The sequence below is a fragment of the Pipistrellus hanaki genome (genome assembly GCF_964339955.1).
Source record: "Pipistrellus hanaki genome assembly, chromosome: 10".
NCBI classification, from domain to species: domain Eukaryota; kingdom Metazoa; phylum Chordata; class Mammalia; order Chiroptera; family Vespertilionidae; genus Pipistrellus; species Pipistrellus hanaki.
The window spans coordinates 63,574,634-63,595,810 of record NC_140512.1 but is presented as its reverse complement, the minus strand read 5'-3'; the positions used below and the strand labels follow the sequence as shown (position 1 = coordinate 63,595,810).

Sequence of the window (21,177 nt, the reverse complement as noted above, 5' to 3'; positions counted from 1 at the left end):
GCTGTGGATGAGTGCCCATAGTTAAGATGAACTTGTTCTTTTTCAGGTCAGGGTAACCAGGTCATATTGTGGGCAGCTATCAGTCTGTCCTGGGGTCACTTTCAGCACCTAGACTGTATGAAAGATGAGAATTTGAAATTTTCACTTTCTAAATTTGATAGGGTTGTCCTACTTGCCACATTAGGCATTAATAGTTGTGGATCCACCCTCAACATGAGCCTCACTAATGGAGAATGTAATTTTGTGAGCACAAACACAGATCTCTCCCAATACACACAGACACACACACACACAAAAATTACATACTGAATTCAGTGCTGCCAAAATAGTGGTTTGGATATCATTTTCTAATAACAGTGCACATAATTTTTAATAGTTTAGATAGCAAGCCTTAAATGTTTTATTGATTGTTTGGAAGTATTAAAATGAAGGATTTTTGTTATATAGTGTTTTTCTTGGACATTCTATAGCATTTAACAAAGATAAGTGTGGAATTCTTCATAGCACTGGTATGTAGAAATGGCAACGGTTTCATCTATATTTTATAAAATTAAGCTAGGTTTCTGCATTTCCCTCAATTTCTCATTTCAAAAGAGTGATGTTATTCTTATGCAGGATAAATAAGATACTTGAAATGTATTTGAGCTATTTTTCCTGCAGTTCCATTTCAGTAGTAGTTATAATTATAATTTATCTTCCAGACTTTAAATAGACTAGCAGCATTCTGTGAAAACTAATAAGAGTGAAATGCAAGAGTATATTTTAGTTCAAAGTTAATAAAAAATAACTGAATCAGGATTTAACAGCCCCTGAAATTCACCCATAATTTGAAATTTTAAAATATTACATGTGCGAGCAATATGATTACTAGTATATGCTTTTGACATCCCGTCGAGTTATTTATGATGGATGTGGGCTTTGGATACATTTCACTTCCATTAACAGTGTGTCTGGCTTAAAAGGATTCTCTTCTTGAATCTTAAACAATTGTTGAAGGTAATTCCAAAATGAAAGAAACTGAAGCACAGATTTTCTAGATAAAAGAAAGAACTTCATGAGCAGCAGGCTTGATCAACGGCATGTGGAAACAGGCAGTACCATTAGATGTGCTAAACTGGACCTTTTCATGCTCCATTGAGGATTAGCATCTAAATTCCTCAGCTTCATCTACCAGTCATCCCATACTTAAGATAATTTTCCCCAGATAATTTTGACGATGAAAAATAGAAGTACTAGAAGCAAATACTACAAATGTATTTCTTCCCACCCATTATTTTTTGGCAAAAATATCATTTCTAATAAGCTAAGCCTTAACTATAAATGAAATAATACGTTAACATTGTAAAGGAGAAGGACAAATTCTTGACTGAGTAAAGCCAGAATCAACAATTAGTTTTGCCGGGACCGGTTTGTCTCAATGGATAGAGCGTCGGCTTGGGGACTGAAAGGTCCTGGGTTCGATTCCGGTCAAGGGCATGTACCTTGGTTGTGGGCATATCCCCAGTAGGGGGTGTGCAAGAGGCAGCTGATCGATGACTCTCTCTCATCGATGTTTCTAACTCTCTGTCTCTCTCCCTTCCTCTCTGTACAAAATCAATAAAATATATTTTTTTAAAAATTAGTTTTAAGGCAAGAAAAGCAGTAAATTTCTGCTAATAAGACCTGGGAAGGGCTGAGTCACATTTATTTTATATACCATTATTATATTCCATGTTGTTATTTTCATTTCAGTTGTGATCTGTATTTTAAAAATTATATTTCTGCCCTAGTTGGTTTGGCTCAGTGGATAGAGCATTGGACTGCTGACTGGAAGGTACCAGATTTAGTTCCTGTCAAGGGCACATACTTAGGTTGCAGGCTTGATCCCGAGTAGGGGGCATGCAGGAGGCAGCCCAATCAGTGATACTCTCTCATCAATGATGTTTCTATCTCTCCCTCTGCTTTCCTCTCTGAAATCAATAAAAATATATTTTAAACAATTATATTACAAATTCCCATAAATCATAAGTACTCAGAGTTGAACTTTTATTTCTATGTACATTAAATATATACATTATTAAATGTTATATGAATAAGTTTATAAAGCAGACATATATTTCATTTCAAGCACAACCATTAGACACACATATATTTCATTTCAAGCACAACCATTAGACACACAGGCTCAGCAATGGAAATTAATGTTTAAAATGATTAAAATATAATTAGCTACAGATGTATGCCAATAACTTAAGATTTTTGAAGCCTTTTGTGAGGTTGAGCTGACATATAGAATTGTGGAGAGTTATTAAGGCACTTCAAGAGAAAGGAAAGACCATCCCATGCTAATTTTGAGGTGTGGAACATTTTATTATAATATACCAGTTGTACAACCTTGTGCAGTGCAAATAGTAGAAAATAGTTTTCTCTTTGACATTATCTGTTCTCTTGAGTATAGTTTGACTATTTATGTGTGACTTGCATACCTAAGAATTAAGTAATCAGGAAAATAAACAGGTCTAGCCAAAGTGCATTTATATAGGTCCTAGTTAAATCTCTTTGATTAAGCTTGTAATTCTATTCAATTATTTCCTGTGAGTTCATTGTAAAACCTCCTGACAAACAACCACATGTTGACTAGCTAGTGTTACACCCTACAAGATATTTTTTAGGAAACATCAAACCAGTTATGACATTGCCTGCAGCTCTAAAACAAATAAAAATAAAATATTGTGATTTTCATTTCAGATGCGATCCGTGAGCCGAGTCTTTAAGTTTATAGACATGCAAACAGAAGAAAGTGTATCCACCAAATCAAGAAAACTATCCAAGGATGGACAACTCTCAAAAGTGATGATTATTGAGAATCAGCATGCAAAGAAAGATGGCATCTGGCCCTCAGGGGGCCAAATGATTGTCAAAGACCTCACAGCTAAATACATTGACAGCGGGAATGCCATCTTAGAGAACATCTCCTTCTCCATAAGTCCTGGCCAGAGGGTGAGATTTCAACATTGCTTACTTTTCTAGACCTGGATTCAGTAAGCCTAGAATGACATGTTCGTAGAATTCATTTGCAGCATTATTATTATAGACTAGGATCCATATTGAACACACATATTTCAAGTTGTTGTTATATGGAACCATTATTTTTTCCATATGAAATTTAGTTTGCAGAGTCTTGCATCTAACCTACATAATAGGTTAATTTAAATATGATTCCACTTGCAGAATATCTAATTGATTAGTAGGTTACTCAGTGAAGAAGTCATTAAATAGAGCAAAATTATAACATTTTAGATTTTGCATCTTGAGACTATCTTCCATTTTCTGTGAGAGAAATATCTTGTTATTGACCCTATCTAATGTCTTAAATTTTATCTAATTTAATTTAGACTGTGTCAAAAAAGTACTATATATATATATTTTTTTTTTTCTATGCTTTTTCCTGTTTGTTTAGTTTGAGTTTTTGTCAAGGTATAAATCAATGTTCCCCCAGTAATTTACTAAGCAAATTTTATTATTTAATAAGCAAAAATAACCATGCATTATTTTCGAAACATTCCTTATGGATCCCAGCACTGAGTTGAACACATAGAAAGTACTCAAATATTTTGACTCTGGAACTGATTCTTGGAGAAAGAGATGGTTATTTCTTTCTATATTTCAAGTTCTATAAATGTGATTTAATATTGTCTTCAAATCTCATATTCTGGATCACTTCATAAATCTATGCAGGAGTATTATATTGTTTTGATTGTTGCTTAAAAAAAAAAAAAACTGAGAAAATACACGAAAGCCATGTCTTATGAAAGCTGAACTTAAAAACTTCATGTCTTTGTGATTAATTTCAAATAGAAATTTTTTAAAATTATTGAGATAATGGTCAGGAAAGTTTATTAGGCCACTCTCACTATCACTAGCTAGGAGGAGACTCTTTTCACTTGCTATTTGCCATATGTTTAGGAATATTTGATAGTTTAATCCACTGGATAAAGTTTAGTTTTAAAAGAATATAGAATGAGCAAAAAGTCCCTGAATACCATTCTAAATGGCTTAAAATAGCACACTGGAAAATTTGACTCATCTTATTAATCTTATAGTTAAGATAAATAAATTCACATACTACTAAAATTAGCCTATCTATTATATATATATATATATATATATATATATATATATATATATATATATATATTTAAATATATATATGTTTTTATTGATTTCAGAGAGAGGGAAGGAGACTGAGGGGGAGATAGAAAATCAGTGATGAGAGAGAATCATCAATCGGCTGCATTCCCCCTGACTGGGAATTGAACTGTGACCTCCCAGGTTATGCTGGTTGATGCTCAACCACTGAACCACACTGGCTGGGCTATTATATTTCTTTATATTATAAATAATGAGTTTCTTCTTTTTTGATAGAAAACAATTTTAAATGGACATAAATGGGAAGACTTTAGCTTTTTAGGTTTAATTTACCCCTGATTTTAGAATGAGGTTGTTTATGGCTATTTGTTTTATATCACAGCCCTCATGAAATCTCTGAGATTGCTGACCTTTTTGCTTCATTATTGATCTTTAAGAAATGTTAAAGTTATGCTTTGGAACTATGTAAAATTAACTATTCACGTAATTATTAATTTACTTTTGCTTTATGCGGGGGGGGGGGGGGGGGGGGAATCGGCAGCTCAGTGTCCCTGCAGTCACCAGGATGGCTGCCCTGAGGACTGTCATCAAGTTATAAACAACAGCAACAAATAGTTTTCTATAAACCAGGGTGGGGAGCTGTGGTGAATGATCTGCTCTCCTTCCTCTTGACACCCTCCCTTCCCTTAGCTTTCCCAGTGCTCACTTGCCCACTCAATGAAATTCAGCCAACTTCTAGTTGTGACAGAATGTGCGGCGTCCTCATTTCCATACACAGCTTCCCTGATGTGAGAGTAGTAATCGGAGATGCTGTACAATGAGCAAGAAATAATATGCACAGGCATTTCATTTTCTCTAAACCTATACATATATAGTAAACAGGCTATGTGTGTTCCATCACTATTTTTTTGCAAGCTGTTGTCTAAATGCTATGGGGGAATTAAAACATTCTCACACAAGGCTATACATTTTGCCATCCAAACGGGGAAACTAATGTTTACTGGGTGCTTGTCATGCCCTGTGCTTAAGTGATAAAATTCTGATGAACATTAATTCATTTAATACGGTCAAGTAAGCCGTGTGTCTAAGCAGAACATTCAGAGCCTACAATACTTTGGGTGCTTTGTGTTTCATTACTCTTTTTTTTAAGTTAAATTTTCCATTGTTGGCATTATTGCAGATGTCTCCCATTTGCCCCTTCTTTGCCAACTTCCGTTAAGCCCCCCTCCTCTTGGCCCTCACCACACTGTTGGCAACCCAACTCCTCATGGTAAAGACTAGTTTCCTCTTAACACTGACGTGATTGTTGTTCATATAGTAAACCTGCAGGTTGTTACTTTAGCACAGTGTCAGATGAATGAACCAAAGAATTGCCTTTGTGGGTGGGCACTAACATGGAGTCACGGCAGTTGGAAATAACAATCAGTTTTAGTTTTTATGGTTTCACATTGATGTTTACCTATATTTAAGCTCGGTTAGAGATTTCAAAGGCTCAGACCACCAAGCCTCAGTGCATTTTACTGGAAAACTACTGAGAAAAAAATAAAAACATTGTAAATCAATGAAATTTTATTAATTCTTTGTAATTTTTGTCTGCACTGTGCCAAAACTGCAGGAGAAAATGTGGGGGGGGAACCCAAATATTATTGCATCCCAAATCCAGATGTTTTGGAAGTCTGATGTGAGGTCTATAGCTATTAAGATTGTTGATATTTTTAAAAGTCTTTTAACATGTGCATGTTGATTTTTTTGTTTTTATTTATTTCTATTATCTTTTAAAATTTCAAAAAAAATATTGAAATCACTATTTTGAAGTCAGGTAAGAAACAGAAAAATGGCAGACTGCAATATTTTTCTCTTTTAAAATAAGCATTTAGCATCCTACTGATTAGTTTCCAGATGGGTGTTTGTGTGTGTGTGTATGTGTGTGTGTGTGTGTGTGTGTGTGTGTGTGTGTGTGTGTGTGTTTGACCTTATATTCTGGCATGCATAGTGATAATGTGAAATAAATGCTCTCAAAGTAACTAAATTTTATTTAAACAAGATAGGAGCTGCACTAAAAAAGTTAAACTCTAAAGAGTTTATTTTCACGATCTATGCAAATCTCTAAGAAAAGAATAAAAATGAATTTTACTCCAATGAAGGTGGGCAAGGTAAATTTTGAACCAACCTGACATACCTGGGACACACCTGGATGCTACGTGGGCTCTCTTCCCCTCTCTGTTGCTCTGGGGTGGGGGTTCCTGCATGAGGCTGAGACTCCTAGCTCCTGGAGGGAGGGGATTTTGCAGCTGAGAAATTTCTCCAGCTTCTTAGCCACTGCACCTGGTGTGGGTCTTGCCCTTTGCATGTTTCCGCCCTTCTCCCCAATCTCTATGTGGCTTTCCTGTGAATCCTTGGTTATAATGTTCAGTTCAGCTAGCCTTCGGTTGGTTTTTCAGGTTGCTCTGTAATTTAGCTGTAAATCCGGTTTGGCCCTGGGAACAGGGAAGTGTAGCTTTTATCTACTCTGCAGGCATCTTGGAACCTAAATTTTATTTTCAATGCATGAGAAATGTAGCAAATATTTTACAACTTTTACTTTAAAAAACCTATTTTTTTCAACCTCAAGTTGTTTTTGTTTTTGTCTTTTTTTCCTAAATTTTAATATTTAAATCAGCTTTCCCAACTAGAATGTCTCTTCCTTTTTTTCTTTTCTTTTTCCTCTCAAAGTGCAGTCTGGGATTTTAATTTGGAGCCAGTTATTTCATGATAAACCTATACTTATCAAAATGCCTCAGATGGTATAGTGTATATATCACAGTACTAGACAGTCCTCTGATTACATAAATATTTAATAGTACTTCAAGATCAATTCTTTTGGATGAGCTTACTTGACTTCTCCATTAGAAATCACTTCACAATACTGAGTTTCCTGAAACAAAACAATATGAAGGGTTCAAAGCATAACAGCATAAGAACCTAAATGCTTATTTAATTTGTGAAGCACATGGTATCTACCTTTAGTTTTATTTATTTTTAAAATATATTTTTATTTATTTCAAAGAAAAAGGGAGAGGGAGAGAGAGAGAGAAACATCAATGATGAGAGAAAATCATTGATAGGCTGTCTCCTGCACACTCCCTACTGGGGATCAAGCCCACAACCCTGGTTATGTGCCTTTGACCAGAGTCGAAACTGGGGACCCTTCAGGCTGCAAACCAATACTCTATCCACTGAGCCAAACCAGTTAGGGCAACATGGCATCTGTCTTTATAAAAATTGGGATGAACCCCTGTCGGTGCTGCTCGGTTAGTTGAGCGTCTTCCTATGCACCAAAAGGTCATTGATTGGATTCCCAGTCAGGGCACATGCCTAGATTGTGGATTCAGTCCCAATTTAGGTGTGCATGGGTGGCAACTGATTAATGTTTCTCTCTTACATCGATGTTTCTCTCTCCCCCTTTCCCTCCTTATCTCTAAAAATCAATAAAAACATATATATATTTAATTGGTATGAAATAGTAGCTGAATCATTCAGTAGCTTATAATACAGAGTTTATGAGGGGCATATTCTCAAGACCTTATTATATTAAGAAGTATGTGTTATTAATAAACAGATATCTCAACATATAAGGGGTACAGTTAGTATCATGTTTGGGATCTAAATTTTATTTGATTTGGCATCTTGATTTCTGGAGAGCACCAGGAGATGAAAAATAATTACAGCAGGTTTCAATCTGTTGCAGTATTAAAATGGTGACTCGGTTACTCTGAAAAGAAGGTATTGAGGCTGTTCTATTCATGGTACAATGTGCTTACAACTAGTACCAAACCTAACACTGTTTAACTCTCCACATAATAGTTTGATTTATCTTGATCCAAAATTCTCAGAGAGGAGGAGCATTGAAGTTACTAGAAAACATTGACTTGAAACTAGGATAGATCTTAAAAGCTTGTTTGTGGGAAGTACTCTGGCTTATTCAACAGATCACCAAGAAGCCTGACAAAACAAATCCTGGAAAAGAATTAGTAAGTGCCAATTATATAAATAACACGAAGACTTCGTTAGTTACAAACCAGTAAGATTCCTTGGTGTTGAATGAAAAACAAGTCAAACATACTGTAATACAAGCTGTTGAATAATATAAGGAAGCCAGGACAAAAGCTAAATATTTTAAAGCTAAACAAAAGGTTAATAAATGGCCTATGAATCTAGTCTCATCCCAACATAAAAACTGAGTTCTCTAAAAATCAGTATTTGCCTTTTAGAAAGGAAGCGTCATTTATCCTAGTCATTAGAACCCAGACCAATGATTTGGGGCCTGGACCTCAAGGCATTTTTTATCAAAAATTCTGGATATGACCTTAGAGGAAATTACTTCCTCCTATTGAATTTTCCTTCTCTCTATACCTCACCTATAATATATTGTATATATCACAGGGCATATCCAGATTGCTTATACAAAGCTTTACTCTTGTGTTCAAATAATCATGACATATGGTGAATACGTTTGTACAGGGGCTGATTCAAATATAAAAGCTGCATATGGAATTTCACAAGATTTTTTAATTGAGCATTGATCTAGAAATTGACCAAATTAATAAAATCCACTTGTTTGTTAGATCAACTAAGTAAGTTTATTCATTCATCTGCCTTTCCCTCTCTCCATCTCGACTTCCCTTTCTTCTACCCTTCTTTCTATCCATCCATTCATACATACATACATACATTTATCCTTCTATCTGTCTGTCCTTCAGTCCATCCAAACAAGTATTTATTGATCACTTTATATGGGCCAACCATTGTGCCAAGTGCTGAGAATTCAAGGGGATACAAGATAGACTTCTGTGCCCTTGAAGAATTTATATTCTCGGAGTTAACACAAGCAATAATCAAAGAATAAATAAAATAATTCATACAACTAATCACAATTGCTGATTGTGATTAGTTGTATGAAGAACCTCAAAGAACTGTTGTGTATAACATTTGGTTTATCTGACTTTCTCAGTTATCTCAGAGAACATACTTTTTTTTAAATTTTAAATTTTTGTTTTTCAATTTGAGTTGGCATGCAATACTATATTAGTTTCGGGTGTACAACCCAGTGATTACACATTATATAACTTACTAAGTGATCTGCCTGGTAAATCTATAATAGTACCCATCTGATACCATATGTATTTATTATGATGTTATTGACTATATTTCATATGCTCTACTTTACATCCCTGTGACTGTTCTGTAACTACCAACTTGTACTTCTTAATCCATTCACCTTTTTTTTTTCCCCCTCTCCCAATTTCCTTTTCATCAAAAAGGAAAGCATACATTTTTTAAGGTCTCCTTATAGATCTCTTATGAAAGAAAGACAACTGTGTTATTGTTTATTTACCAATTTATCCCAAAGGCCTAGTTTATTACCAGGTTCCTAATAAGTGATTAATAAGTTATTATTATTATTATTATTATTATTATTATTAAAGGTGATTGTATGCACTAAAGCATTTATTGTGTCTGTGAACTGATTCTGCTTCATAAACTGTTACTAGTCTGTGATAAGTATAGAAAGTAAGATGAAGCATTTAGAAATTCATTTTTATTATTGGATTTTTAAAGTACTGGTGTGCAGTGGGTTAGAAACTAAAAACACAGGACAAGATGTGACTGTCTTATACCATTGATAACGTGAAAGTCACTACTCTGAAGGACCATTTGCTCAGTTCTACTATAAAAATGGCTGAAGGATTAAAAAATAATAATAATAATAATGTTAAGGAGAAGGAAATGAACATATATTCAGTGCCACTAAATGTTGGGCAGTTCATTCATTAAATAAGTGCAGGAATGTTTGATTTCACTCAGAGCACCTTCCTCCAAGAGCTGGGTCTGAGCCCAGAGGTGGGCTAAGTTTCTGCAGCGCCTGCTCGCCCTTGCTATGCATGCCATGCTCTCATGGTCTCCAGGAACAAGAACGGTTTTTACTTTTCTTTAGTATCTTTTTTGCTTCCCCAAATCCTCTTCTTGCCAATCAGAATGTAGGTAAGAATTTGATTTGACAGCTGTCCAAGTGCTTATGCGTGGGGGGTAGCAAGGCCCACCCAGCCTTCTCTGGGATTGTATAGCTCACTGAACTTGGTCTTGCTTATGGTTAGGCCTACACTTGATGTTTGCTTACTATTTATAAAGGACAGTATCTACTAGTAAGTGTTAGGACTGTTTCAGATTCATTCATTTTCAAGTTTGTGTCTATGTGTGTAACTAGATCAAATTGTAGGTCTCTGCTTCTGGCTTAAGCCTACCCTTAGAAATGATGGGCATTCAGACTCGGTATCTTTGCTTTTCGTTGATGGAAAATGGGCATTTTCAACTTTTTTGCAATTACAAAAGTCATGGATAAAGGAAGCCAGCATCAGGGATCCAATTCCTTATGGCCAGTTTTGGTACTTAGTTCCAGATCAATATTGTTCATAATTGGGAGTCCAAAAAAAGGTTTGAAAAAATAAGTGGAAATCTTTCCCTGTTGATTATTTAAAAATAAACAGTTCCTATGTTTTTGTTTGTTTGTTTGTTTGTTTTATTGAAGTGCATTACCAGTTTACATTTATGGTGGGTATCTGTACATCACCGGAGTAATGCCATCACTCTTATATTCTAGGTGGGCCTTTTGGGAAGAACTGGATCAGGGAAGAGTACTTTGTTATCGGCTTTTTTGAGACTGCTGAACACCGAAGGAGAAATCCAAATAGATGGTGTGTCTTGGGATTCAATAACTTTGCAACAGTGGAGAAAAGCCTTTGGAGTTATGCCACAGGTAAGCTAAAATAAACTAGGGGAAAAATAACTAAATATAATTTTACTATTATTTGATAGTTACACTCAAGAAATTCATATTTCCCTGCAAAATGTGTCTCTATATATAAAAGCCAAGTGACGGGAATGACAGAATGACCAGAATGACCTGTCACTATGACGTGCACGCACTGCGGCAGCCAACTGGCCCCATCGGAGCCCTGATTGGCCCCCCTCAACCTCCTGCAGCCCCTTCCCCCTGCGGCTTGGTCCCCAATTGGCACCCCCACCCTGATAGGAGGCAGGGCCAGCTGGCCAACCTCACACAGCCCGCCCCACTGGCCCCACCCCCGATTGGCCCCCCCCATCAGGGGCGGGGCCGGCCAACCTCCTGTGGCCCCTCCCCCACCGCTAGCTGGACCCCACCCATACATGAATTTATGCACCAGGCCTCTAGTTTGTTATGTATTTCTGTCCATTTTGTGCAATGCAACCTTTTCATTAGAACTATCTCTAAAAGTTCAGAATTCTCTGACATCCTGTTATTAAAATATTAGTAGTTTTGCTAGCTTATCCCAGAAGACATAATATGTAGTAAGAGCCTGGGGCTTTTGTCCTGCTTCAGTGGTCTGAGATCCAAGTTAACAACCACAGCAGATTGAGAAATGCTTTGACCATATCAGATTAATCTGTAGCTATTTATTTTAAGACTATATATATATATATATATATATATTATATATTTTTTTTTATTATTATTTTTTTTTTTTTTCTGAGAGAAAGGAGAGGAGGGTTGAAAGACAGTGATGGGATTGATATGGGTAGAAACTACTCTAAGAGAAGCTGAGGTTTAGGAACTAAGCTTTTTGCCTGTTTCTGGCTCTGCCTACATGAGCCTCTGGGTTGCAAGTTTTTTGTTTTTTTTTAATTGAATGTTTTGGGGTGACATTGGTTCATAAAACCATAGAGTTTTCAGTGTACAGCTCCATAAAACATAATCTGTACACTGCATCATGTGCCCATCACCCCAAGCAAAGTCTTTTTCCATCCCCATTGCCCCCTCCCCTGCCCACGTTTACTCTTCCACACTGCTGTCAGTGTCCATGTGTGATGTGTATATGTTTTCTGGCTAATTCCTTCCCCTTCTTTTTTTCTTTTTTTTTTTTTTTTTAATGTCACCCTTTGATTTGGGTCACACACAGTATCTCTAGCCTCACTGGCTCAGTACCACTCTGTTTTATTGCAAAAGGACTTCTTCCATATGAGAAAAATAGCAACAGTTCCATTCTAAAATGGTCCAAATGGAAACCAATGAATGTCTTCAATGTGAGCAGATCCGAGAGGCATGTGCTGCATATCTACTAGTATTTACTCTCATCTCTATGGATATAGTCACTGTTTCACTTTTGTCTTCTTTGTATCAATGGGCAATGAACCCACTTCACTACCATGGTGCTCACTATTATCTACTTTTATTACAAAATTAAAATGCTAGGAACATCTCCCAGGAGAGTGACTATAAATCGACCTTTAGAAAAAGCTTGTATTTTTTTAGATTACTTTTGTGTAACATTTGTTCCCGTCAACTATGGGGCACTAAATATTGTAACTGCTAGAATGATGCTTTTCATTCATTTGTCTAGACTTTGCCATGTGGCCAGAAGCTTAATCCTGGTTGAACTTTAAAAAACAATATTGTTTCTTCAGAAAGAAAAAAAGGGATTACCAAGTGGTCTAAAGATAAACGTGAGAACACAAGTATCCCAAGGTGATAGCGTTAGGCAAATGGCAATGTGGGAGAACACAGGACAGAATGTGGTTGCCCGAGTAAGTGTTGCTGTTCAGTTGATGCTAATTATTCTGATTCCATTTTTTACTACAATAATGACAGTTTGTTTCCTTGGTGTTCTTATTTGAATAAGCACCGTCCTAAAAATAATTTCAGTTTCACTGGGAATCCTTTTATCTATCTGCCAATAAACAGAGAGGTTTTTGTTTTATCATCTGTATATATATATATATATATATATATATATATATATATATAATTGATTTCTTACAGAGAGATAGAGAGGGATAGAAAGTTAGAAACATCGATGGGAGAGAATCATTGATCAGCTGCCTCTTGCACACCCCCTACTGGGGATGTGCCCGCAACCAAGGTACATGCCCTTGACCAGAATAGAACCTGGGACCTTTCAGTCTGTAGGCCAATGCTCTATCCACTGAGCCAAACTGGTCTTGGCTATCATCTGTTCTTTTTAGGGACCTAGATATGCAGGAGCCTGAGTATGCAAGACCTGGAGAAAGAACAAGTGGGCCATCATTGTGAAAATTCTTTATCTTACCTTTCTGCTAAAGTGAATCTTCCAAGCACTTTTATTTCGTTTTCTCTCTTCTATGCCTTCAAGCTTTTTATAAACTAAACAAGAAGTACTTTGAGATGTAAAATGTGTGATTGTGCTCATAGAATTGCTTCTCATTGCACACGTTTATGACCCTGGTTTCTGGGACTGTGTCTGAGTGTTACAAGGATGTCTATAGACAGAATGTACTAGTTCCTCTACATTGACATCTTGAGAATATTAAGTGAATATCCAAGAAATAGAGAAAAAGGCCAAATTCTTCACATCTTCTGAACTTCCAAATCAAGAGATGATTTTACTGAAAGTTCAAATTACATAATTTTGACCTTAAAGAAGAAATAGAAGGAAGAAAAGGGAATTTAAAATCCTACAAAAACTTTTTTTTTCAATCTTTTCTATCTTTTTCTTCCTTTCATCTTTTTGATCTGGCAAGGGCATAGATCTCTGACATTGAGACATCAGAGACCTCTGGGTCCATTAGTCACTTGTTTTCATACACAAGAAAACATTGAACAAGAGAACTTTGAACAAGAAACGTTCCCTCTCCTTCAGTGATCCCGAATCCTGTGGAATCACAAGATGCCATTCGTTTAGGCAAGTTCATACAGTTGTGTTTTGGCTTTTTTCCCCCCTTCTTCCCTCATGTAGCTAGAAAACATGCAAGGAAGTGATCTTGGGGAATGCAGCCAGGCCAGGAATTAGGGGATTGTGTACTTTTCAAGGTGGAGCCTTCTTTAATTTGTTCTGTTTTGCCTGTGAGCTCTGAGGGCATAGATAGTAAGACCTAGAGTCAGAGCCCAATGGGCTTAGGCAGTTTGAACACTGAGACTTGTTCATTAACCATAAGCCTTAATTAAGCCCTTAATTCACGAAAAACAGAGAAATAACTTTAAAATGTATTTTCAAAGCTTCAATTGTAAGTGTGAAAGGCTGCAAAGCTATTCTGCGGGAATGACAGGCCTCGTCTTGCAATGAGACTTTGATCTGAAACTGGTCCACGCCCACACCTGACTGCCTCTACGGAGCTGGAACATCGTCTGCTGTGAGAGACATTACTGAGGTCCAACACATGTATCCATCGATCTGAACAATGAGGTTGGGAGCACAGCAGTGCTCATTCAGTTTAACAATAATTCACAGTTTAATAATTAGCTATTGAGTTCTTTCTATATGCTTAAATTACAGTAATTATTTTAGATTCAATAGTTACAGTCTATTAGTGGTATTGCGCTCCCCATTCAGCCTATGAACTTCCATTGAGAGGCTCAAAAGTACGCTCATTGCCATAAGTCGGGGATCAAAGAACAAAAACAAAAATGATAACTTAAGCATAGGTGATTATACATAGTTAGGTTCTCTGCATAGACTAGTCAGGGATGCTGTGGGCAAGTAGGGGAGAGAATCCAGCCCCACCACATTGCTGTATCCTTCCTTCTTTTCTATTTCCACTGCTGTATTTTTCTTATAATCTTATTCACATCCCTCCAACACACGTTGCACACACATTAAGCTTTTTAAAGCAGCATTCCGATTTTGTGATTTGCCTTGTGGGGCACTTCTTCTTTCACTGAATAGGTCCAGATTCTTCCATTTGTGGTCAGACCCCTACCTCAGCCCAACCTTTGCAGACAGATCCACCCCTCCTCATACCTGGACACTTTATGTTTCACTCCAGTGGGTCTCACTGGTCCATGAAACCCGACTTTTCTCTCCCGTTTCCTCTCTTCATGCACTTCCTCCCTCCGAGACGATCTTTCTTCACCATAGTCACTTTGCCGTCACAAAGGTTAAACTCTGGGATCTAGAACTGTGTTTAGATCCTGTGTTCTCTGTGTATTTGTTTAATTTCCACTCAGTATTGTAAACACTTTGTGGACATTTTAGTTAAGGAAGCAGGATTTAAACACAAAATCATCACCAATCAGAGAAGAGTGGCAGAAATGCTAAATAAAAGTTGTGTTTTTTTTTAACCTTACTAATTTTTCTCTCTCAATATGTCATATAACACAATGGGTTGCATAGTAGGAATCCAATATACATTGTTTTGTGCTGAGTCACTAAATCCTTGATCTCTTTTACAAGAGACTGTGGTTCTGCTGGTATCTGGATTCTACTAGCTGTATAATCTTAGGCAAGTCATTTCATTTCTCTGCGCCTCAGTTTAATTGTCCATAAAATGGATATACTGACAGTAACTCCTTCATTAGGTTTTTGTGAGGATTAAATGAGTTCAAATACTTAGTCTACTCCCTGGCACGTAGTAAGTACAATGCGCTGGGTTGTCGTTTGTTACCATTTATAGTTCCTTAAGGACAAGGGATCATGTTCTCCTCATCTTTGTATCGAATTGGAGGTCTATGCTGTAGGAATTAAACAGAGGTAGTTATATGTAGTCATGGGTCCAGGCACAGACTAGTCATGGATGCTGTGGCAATAGGAGAGAGAATCCAGCCCCACCATATCACTGCATCCTTACGGTGATCATTAAAGTGGGCCGTACAGTGTGTGGGTTTTAGAAAGGTTCCGGGCAGGGAGCTGTGGAGACCATATTCCTGGACCCCAGGCAGGGATATTATGAACAAGTACAGAGATGGGAACCAGAAAAAGTTGCGGGGCAAAGGGCAGAGGAGGCCATGTGTTAGAGAGTATTTGGAAAGAGGGAAAGACTTGGCAAGTGAGGAATACGTTAACTCTTCAGCGAGGAAGAGGTGGTGAGAGAGTGTTAGTAAGGTAACTGCTGCCCGCAGCGTGTGGACCATGGACTTTAGGGAGGCAGAATCAGGAGCAGGGCAATGGGCTGAGAAACTCGCCAGCTGTACTCTAAGAAGGTAATGAGGACAATGAGAGTTGAGTTCCAGATTCAAGAAGAAAAGAGAAAATAAGTGGTATGGTCATCAGTGCAATACAATCTTAGTATTTCTGAGCCTAAAAATTTGATGTCTTTGATAATTTGGTCCAATCTAGGAAATATTTTTATGCTATATCTGAAAAAAAGTATATACTAAAAAAAAAAAATGGCTGTAAAAGGTTTTAATGCATTAAATGACTTTACAGGAAGCAATAATTTGAACATCTTCAATGTAACTATTTACATACAAATAAATGGAATATACATTAACCTTATAAAATTATCTATTTGTTATAAACTTACTTTTGCCCCACCCTATATATATATTCTGAGCCAAAACAAAACAAAACAAAAAAAGCATTATATCCTTGCCCTGGCCAGTGTGGCTCAGTTGTTTGGGCTATGTCCAATGCACTGAAAAGTTGCTGGTTCAATCCTGGTTAGGGCACAGGCCCAGGTTGTGGACTTTATCCATGGTAGGGGGCATGCAGGAGGCAATCAACATTTCACTTTCACATCAACATCTCTCTCTCTCTCTCTCTCTCTCTCTCTCTCTCTCTCTCTCTCTCTCTCTCTCTCCTTTTCCCTCTCTCTCCAAAAATAAATGAAAAAAAAATTTTTTTAAAGCAGTATATCTTTGAGAATAGGAGTCATTTCTCTGACTCATTTAATTTATCCTACATTCAGGAATCACAGAATCTACACTGCTTGTTTTTCATTTGATATCCAAGACTGAAGCATCTATTGCAGTGATTTACCAGCACTCTGAGCACTCCACGTAGGCTTGGCTGTCTCTACTACGCTGAGGAGTCAGCTTCAGGAAAGAGATTAGTTGGGCAATGAACATTGGTGCTCTCCTTATTTTTTCCTTGAATCCCAAGAATTACTCTTTATACCTTACATCCAGGGCATTTAATAAATATCAAATATATGTACCTCTTAATTTTCCTATGGTGAACAGTTTCATAAAAAGAGAGAGGGAGAGGATCACTGTGACTTACAGCTTCAGGGACATGTTTTGTTGTGCAGTCAGCCTGACGGTGTCACCTTGGTCAAGCCACATGACTTCTCAGGGTCTTGGCTGGTTCATTTGTATGTCAGGGAAAAAGATGTAGGTGACCTCTCAGCTTTAGAGATGATTTTGTGGAAACTTCACACAGTTTAGAAAACAGAGCTAAACACCTACTGTCACTCAGAAAGCAAGAGAATGCCAGATACTGTTTGTAAGACAGGAATGAAATGTTTGTGTAATTGTATGAAATTGAATTTTAACGGAATCAGTTCATTCAGTTAAATTTTCTTTAAAATTAAAGCATTAATGCTACACAATAAACTGTAAACAAAAGACTTACAGAATTTTTGAATGGTATTAAATCCTCTACATCTAAAACTTTTGGATGTCTAATTTTAATAAACATCTTTCTTCCTTCATAATTTTGAATGTATATCTATTTGAAATAAATTATTATATGTTGCTATACATTTGACAAATATTATATGTAAATTATTAGGCCATTAGAAAAGCTAGGCTTACTATTTCTCTACCAATTATATAGAGATATTAAAGTTTTAATGGATTGTTAGTATTATCTTTAAAGATTATGAGTTTTAGTACTTATTCTTACCAAAAGAATAAAAATTGTATGTGCTGAACTCTGACTAATTTATATATATAAAAGGCTAATATGCAAAGTATCCCCTCAGGAGTTCACTTGCTCACTCTGATATGCGCTGACCATCAGGGCATGTTGCCAAGTGAAGGAAGGCCCCAGACAGCAGCCAGAAGGCCCAAGAGGTCCTGACCGCCGGCCAGGCCTAGGAACCCTACCCATGCATGAATTTTGTGACCCGGGCCTCTAGTATTTTTATATTTTTACTTTTATCTTGAAAGCAGCCTATTTATTTATTCAGGAAACATTCATTGATCATATACTATGTACAAAGCCTTTGAGTTAATGACAGGGTATACAGCAAAGTTAATGGGGTGGAGGAGATGAACATTACAAAAATGATTACAAATGCACATCTATAATTTTGATGCTCATTGAGTATGTGGCTGGAATGACAAGGGGCAGGGTGGGGAGAAGATCACTAAATGACTGGAAGAAATAGAAGGGACTAAATTTTGTAGGGCCTGTCGACCATCTTAAAGATTTTACATTTTAATTGAAGGGTCCCAGATTCGATTCTGGTTGAGGGCATGTACCTTGGTTGTGGGCACATTCCCCGTGGGGGGGTGTGCAGGAGTCAGCTGATCAATGTTTCTCTCTTATCGACGTTTCTAACTCTCTATCTCTCTCCCTTCTTCTCTGTAAAAAATCAATAAAAAAAATTTTTTTAAAAAGATTTTACATTTTCCTGAGTGTAATGGAAAACCACTGAAGGTTTTTCAAAAGGCTGATGACATAATCCAATGTATACTTATAGCACCTGCTTTGGTCACTAAATGAGAGTGAACTGGGAAGGAAGGCAAGAGTGAAAGGAAAGAGATCAATTAGGAGATTCTTGCGTGTTCCAGAAAGAGGTCTGATGGCTTGAACTATGCAGTAGCAGTAGAGATTTTTTAAAAATGGATTTGAGATATATTTTGGGAAACCAATTCACAGGTCTGATGATTGATTCCATTTGGGAAGATTAGTGAAACAGATAAGTCTTCGATGACTCCCAAGTTTCTGCATTGAGGAAATGAAGGTGCTTTGTATTGAAATGGAAATCTAGAGGCAGAGTAGATTTGAGAAGAAAGATGGCATTTTCCATTTTACAGTGAGAACACCGAGGCTTAAAGGATGTGGGTTCTTATTTATAGATATAGCCACCAGGTCAGAGCTATATTACTATGCCATCTTTGCAAACTACATTACCTTTAGTAACTTCTCTGTTTGGTTTGATGTCATGATACCTTTGGCCTCCGCCTGTGGTTGTCCAGAGTGATGGCACTATTCCATTTGTCTGCAGTAAAAAGTTCTATTGTCTTGTTCCATTGGATATGTAAGTCCTCTTGAAACTTACAAGGACCCTGTAGCCCATATAAACCCTTCAACTCAGATCCTGTGTAGGAAGAGGAAGCTAACTTCTCCACTGTGCTGGACCTGAGCTGTGGCCAAGGGCATGGATGACAGTGCTGTAATCAAGACTATGCTACTCAGTGCTGTTGGGATCCTGCCCAATCTTTAATCTTTTCCTGGAAAAGTTGGTCCCCATAAGACTTGAGGTATTTTGCTATGGTGGTAAGGAGCACAGGTTTGAAGACAAACACCCCTTGGGTCCTGCTAGCTAAGTGACTTGGAAAAGTCACTTCAATTTTCCCTGCTGTGATTTCTTCATGTGCAATAATAGGATTTGTCATTAGGCTGATCTGAAGATAGAGATACCACAGGTAAAGAGCTTTACCTGGCCCCCAGTAAGCCTGCCATAAGCCAGAGCTCTGTTTTCCAACCACTTAGTTCCCAGTGGAGATAACTTTTCTGAAGCACATAATACATTGTCTGATGCTTCGTAACCCCCCATCGTTGTTATTTCCCATAGAAAAATGTAAAAAATAGTAAACAGCAAAATTCCATTGGCAAGCCTTTGAACTTTAGATACTAACTAAACCCAATTTCTTTTTTTTTTTTTTTTAATATATTTTATTAATTTTTTACAGAGAGGAAGGGAGAGAAATAGAAAGTTAGAAACATCGATGAGAGAGAAACATCGACCAGCTGCCTCTTGCACACCCCCTACCAGGGATGTGCCCGCAACCACGGTACATGCCCTTGACCGGAATCGAACCCGGGACCTTTCAGTCCGCAGATAAACGCTCTACCGCTGAGCCAAACCGATTTCGGCCTAAATACAATTTCTTAAATAATGAATTGACTTAAGTTCTCAGAGTCACTTCCTCTTTATTTCTCCGTAGTTTATCAGAATGATCTTTGTCTGCTCTCTTTAGCTTATTTGGATAGTACTTTCATTTACTTAGGAGTTTGTAGGAGATTGCACAGATATACTTCTTACACATCTTATCTGATGAGTCATCTAGCCAACTCTTATATCCACTTCTGTAAAACAAGGTACACATCCCTAGGAAGTTAAGTAATAGCAGACAAGGCTTTTTTTTGGGGGGGGGGGGGGAGTGGGGGGGACTCTAGAGGGTTCCTGAGATATTTAGCAACACCTTTGTTTTTTAAGCCATAAACCATGCCCTGGGGAATAAGGTCTCTAATATATCTCCCCTTGACTTTGGCTGCCATGGTGAGGATATTGGAATTCTGCCTGAGAGGCACAGATACCATCAATCTGTAGGCATCTTACCTTGTGCATTTCCTTACAGATCAGATTGGCACTGAGCATTCTCTCTCAGTGTAAAGCAATTTGTGAAATTAAGCCTTTAAGAAATTCAGTTCTTCATTCTCCTTTTTGGATGTTACTAACCAAAGGCAAAACCAAAAAGGCAACGCAAAAAAAATTATTCTGAATGTTAGTATCAAAAATATTTTTTAGTTCACCCATAGGCACAAAAGAGAACTAAATATTATTATTTCTGTATCAGCATTCCCCAGTGAGATAGCGAATTTATTTTAAAACATTTTTTACTCATATAGGTCAGCCTCAGTAGACAGTGACATGATGTGGCAAATGGTGTCTGGGGTGTCACTAAGCAGGGCTCCATGCAGAGAGTGAGACTGCCATTGTGTTACTTCAGCAGGATCAACCTCAACCTGCCTCCCTTCCCTCTGCAACATGCATTCGGTTAAACAAATATTTGATTTCTGCGCTTTCGTTGATTTCTAAGTGAATTCCCCTGTGCCTGTCTGGTTTTGGAGGTAGAGGTGTGCCTTGGTTTTTATAGACCAGACTAACATGTATGTTTAAGTAAATGTCTGTAATTTAACTTCAAAATCCTTTAGGAAGCTAGGTTTATAATATAAATTCAAGAAAAATACCTTGCCGGGACCGGTTTGGCTCAGTGGATAGAGCGTCGGCCTGCGGACTGAAGGGTCCCGGATTCGATTCCAGGCAAGGGCATGTACCTTGGCTGCGGGCACATCCCCAGTGGGGGGTGTGCAAGAGGCAGCTGGTCGA

The 21,177-nt window shown here is 37.3% G+C and overlaps 1 protein-coding gene across 1 annotated transcript in view; it reads left to right on the top strand.

Annotated features, from left to right (window-relative positions):
* The window catches only part of CFTR (CF transmembrane conductance regulator), a 168,902-nt gene that overhangs the window by 125,934 nt on the left and 21,791 nt on the right, over positions 1–21,177 (top strand). Inside the window, exons 22-23 of the mRNA XM_084896960.1 lie at positions 2,728–2,979; positions 10,766–10,921. Coding sequence (XP_084753086.1) covers positions 2,728–2,979; positions 10,766–10,921 — 408 coding nt within the window. The remainder of the gene's footprint in view (positions 1–2,727; positions 2,980–10,765; positions 10,922–21,177) is intronic.